The sequence below is a fragment of the Silene latifolia genome, chromosome 10 (assembly GCF_048544455.1).
Source record: "Silene latifolia isolate original U9 population chromosome 10, ASM4854445v1, whole genome shotgun sequence".
Lineage (NCBI taxonomy): Eukaryota > Viridiplantae > Streptophyta > Magnoliopsida > Caryophyllales > Caryophyllaceae > Silene > Silene latifolia.
The window spans coordinates 162,693,102-162,697,042 of NC_133535.1; the positions used below are offsets into that span (position 1 = coordinate 162,693,102).

At 35.1% G+C, this 3,941-nt stretch overlaps 1 protein-coding gene across 1 annotated transcript; it reads left to right on the forward strand.

Moving 5' to 3' along the window:
• The first annotated feature begins 286 nt into the window (after window positions 1-286).
• On the forward strand, window positions 287-2,495 carry LOC141608839 (receptor-like protein EIX2). Its single transcript, XM_074428187.1, has 2 exons — window positions 287-1,762; window positions 1,812-2,495. The coding sequence occupies exons 1-2, from the start codon at window positions 287-289 to the stop codon at window positions 2,493-2,495; spliced, it is 2,160 nt and encodes a 719-aa protein (XP_074284288.1).
• Window positions 2,496-3,941: the final 1,446 nt, after the last annotated feature.

Here is a 3,941-nt window from a genome sequence, read left to right on the forward strand (position 1 = left end):
ACCAAATTAGTGGCACTATATGCCTTGTCGATCTCCAACTCATGACATTAACATGTACATTATATATGTAAGGTATCTATTAACTTGTGTTTTCCACAAACTTATATAGCATTAACAATGGAAACTCAGTCAATAACTTGCCTACTAATTTCCACATTCATCTTTTTGAATACAAGATGGTGTAGTTGCAATGGAAACTCAGCAAATAACTCAATCTTAAGATGTAAACCTCATGAAAGAGCGGCGTTGCTCAACTTCATGCAAAATATCACCTATTTCGACAAAGATGTATCATCTTCGTGGGAAGGCGAGGAATGCTGCAATTGGAGAAGGGTGGTTTGTGATAACACAACCGGTCATATTCTCAAGCTCCATCTTAATGGAGACGAATATAATAACTTACTTAGAATGGAAACGCTTGAATCCATGGTGTATTTGCTTGAGTGACACAACGGAGAGCTTAGACCTAAGCAACAATTATTTCAATTATAGCTCAATTCCGATATTCATGGGTTCGATGAAGCAACTCAGGTATCTCAATCTCTCATTTGCTTGTCTCGGTGGATTAGTTCCTTATGAATTAGGTAACCTCACAAACTTAGAATTCCTTGATCTTAATAGTAACATGTTATCGGGTGAGATTCCAGCGTCTTTAGGGAATCTAATAAATTTGAAAACACTAGATCTTTATTATAATCAGTTGAGTGGTAAAATACCAACATCAATAGGTAAACTGTCCAAGTTGCAAAGTTTAGTTATTAGCTACAATCCATTGGAAGGTACAGTTTTGTCGGAACCCCACTTAGCGAACCTCTCAAGCTTGACATATTTAGACATATATGATACGATGCTAACACTCAACCTGTCTTCTGATTGGGTGCCTCCTTTTCAACTTCTGGAATTCTATGCTGATAACTGCAAAATAAATGGACAATTTCCTCCATGGCTTCAAACTCAAAAGAATCTATATGATCTCATTTTGTCTAATGCAAATATCTCGGGGCTTATGCCTAGATGGTTTCATACAATGCAACAACTTGACTCGGTGGATCTTTCTAACAACAATCTTAGCGGGTCTCCTATTTTTCCCATTAATTTCTCCATAATCATTCTCTCTAATAACTATCTGTCAGGGGAATTGTTTTTGCTAAATAGTAGTAAAACAGAAGTATATCGAAATGCTACCTTTATAGATCTCTCAAATAATTTCATCTATGGGTCACTTCTAGAAGGTTTAGATCATAGAGTGCCTAATTTGAAAATGCTCTTCCTTTCAAGTAATCAAATTAGTGGTCCAATCCCGAATTCTTTGTGCAAACTTAAGTCGTTGATTGGTTTGGATATTCATAATAATAGCTTATCCGGAGTAATTCCAAATTGTTGGGCTAATATTTCAACTCTTTACTTTCTACGTCTCTCGCACAATAAGCTAAAAGGACATATTCCCTGCTTTAATAATAAAGATTCGAACGAGCTCGAGACATTGGGCAATAAATTTTATTTGCATTTGAATGACAATAAGTTGAGCGGAGAGATCCCTTCGTGCTTGACTGACCTCACAAATCTCACAGTTTTAGACATTGGTGGAAATCAGCTCTCGGGCAAAATGCTAAGTTGGTTTAGTGCCGAAAAATTAAGGGAAGTTAAAATACTTAGGCTCCGAGATAACAATTTTAGTGGCACTATTTCTAGGCAGATTTGTTCATTGCCTAAGCTTGACTCATGGATTTTGGACATAACCAATTTACGGGATCCATTCCTGGTTGTTTAAGTAACCTTACGACCATGACTATTCCCATAACATCACAAAGATTTTTGATAAGCATTTCGATACAACTGGTGTTAGTGAGGTAATTCAAGGTATAGAGAGAGAATATACGAGCAATCTGAAATACTTGGTGGATATAGACGTTTCCTACAATAACTTGTCGGGTAGCATTCCTGATGGTATGACAAAGCTCTCTGCCTTGATAAGTCTCAACTTGTCGTATAATCAGTTATCTGGAACGATACCTGAGAATATTGGGGGTTTGAAGTCATTGTTCGCACTAGACTTATCAAACAATAAACTCGGGGGTAGTATCCCAACAAGCATGGGTGAACTATACAGCTTGAGCCACCTTAACTTGTCTTACAACAATTTATCAGGTCAAATCCCGACTGGCAATCAGTTACAAACGTTGTCTGATCAAGCCTCAATATATGCTGGAAATCCTTATCTTTATGGTGATTTTCTGCCTAAGAAATGTAAAAGCAAAGAGGATGAGCAAGATAAGGGTAGGAGCAATAAAGACAAAGGCGATAATAAGGAGAAGTTCGAGAAAATGGAGTTCGGCCTAGTTGTTATGTCAGGATTTGCTACTGGTTTCTGGGGTGTTGTTGGGGGTTTGGTGGTGAATAGGAGGTGGAGGCATGCAGTTTTTCGACGTGTCGAAGATGGTTATAACTGGTTGTATGTGAGGGTGGCCAAAGCTAGGAGGATCAAGAGGAAATGAGATGGTTAATTTGTTAATGTAGTGATGTTTACAAGTAATTGACTTTCACAGTAGGGGAATTTGTCATGTAGTATTATAAAAGCATGAGTGAGTTTGAGAAGTTAAATAATCTTGATAAATGAATGTCGATATTGGTGTTATTGTTTATGGAGTTCGTCAGCATGGTAATCGCGCACATAAAAGCTGAGTGAGTTTGATAAGTTTAATTTTCCTGGTGTAATTGCCACTGTTAGAATCAGGCTGGATTATCCACGCAGTAGTATATAATTTCATTTTCCTCGATGCTGTTTCAAATACCAAATTCTGGATTATGCACGCACTAGTATTAGTACTCCGTAGGACTTGCAAACCTTATTATACTAGTATTACGTCAACAATCGTACAATTAAATTATAAAATTTATATGAATGCATTTCTATCACATAAAAAAGGAGCAAATATTGATGTTTATTTTCGCAACACACAATTTTCTCAATGCAGTTTTAGTATTTCAAACCCGAATTTTGACTGAAATAAGATTTGTTTGATTTGATAATAGATTAGTGTAGATTATCATCTCCTAAATTTGAATTGAATTAAAATCCGTACACCAAATTAGTAACAAAATGCAATCAATTATCTACTGGAGCTGTACAATTGAAAATCAGCTTGAAATTTCCAAGATTACTGGAGCTGTACAATTGATTAAAACCGGGTTTCGTCTTGCGAATTCAAGACCAGAAGGATGATTAATTACTAGTATTGAGTATTGAGTATATACTCGTACGTCATCAAAATTCAAAAAATTTATATGAAATAAGATAAGATTTGTTTGATTTGATAATAGATTAATGCATTTCTATCACATAAAAAAAGGAGCAAATATTGATATGATTATTTTCGCAATACACAATTTTCTCAACACAGTTTTACTATTTTAAACCCGAATTTTGACTGAAATAAGATTTGTTTGATTTGATAATAGATTAGTGTAGATGATCATCTCCAAAATTTGAATTGAATTGAATTGAAATCCGTACACCAAATTAATAACAAAATGCAATCAACTATCTACTGGAGCTGTACAATTGAAAATCAGCTTGAACTTTCCAAGATTATCGTTTACTCTGTATATGTTATTCAGTTTAATCAAATTTACGACGACGAAGGAACCTTAAACATAAGGCATCAATCATTACATAATTTAAGTCAAGTCATCATCATTGCTAATGGTCGCTATCAAATTCACGTCGATGTTGTTGTTGTTGTTGAATAATTGTACGGCCGTGACTGTTAATTGAAGTTATAATCAATCATTCAATCGACAAATGACAGTAATGATAGATATTAACATGTCTTTACTGAACTTGCGTATATAAATGGATTTCAACCTTGACAGATTTAGAATAATGCTTCTCACTGATGGAATAATGCTTCTCACTGATGGCGCTTGGTATGTTTAATTTG

Coding starts and splice junctions, on each gene's coding strand:
- LOC141608839 (XM_074428187.1), top strand. CDS start 287: ATGTATCATCTTCGTGGGAAGGCGAGGAATGCTGCAATTGGAGAAGGG. Junction 1,763..1,811: donor ATTTACGGGATCCATTCCTG/GTTGTTTAAGTA, acceptor AACATCACAAAG/ATTTTTGATAAGCATTTCGA.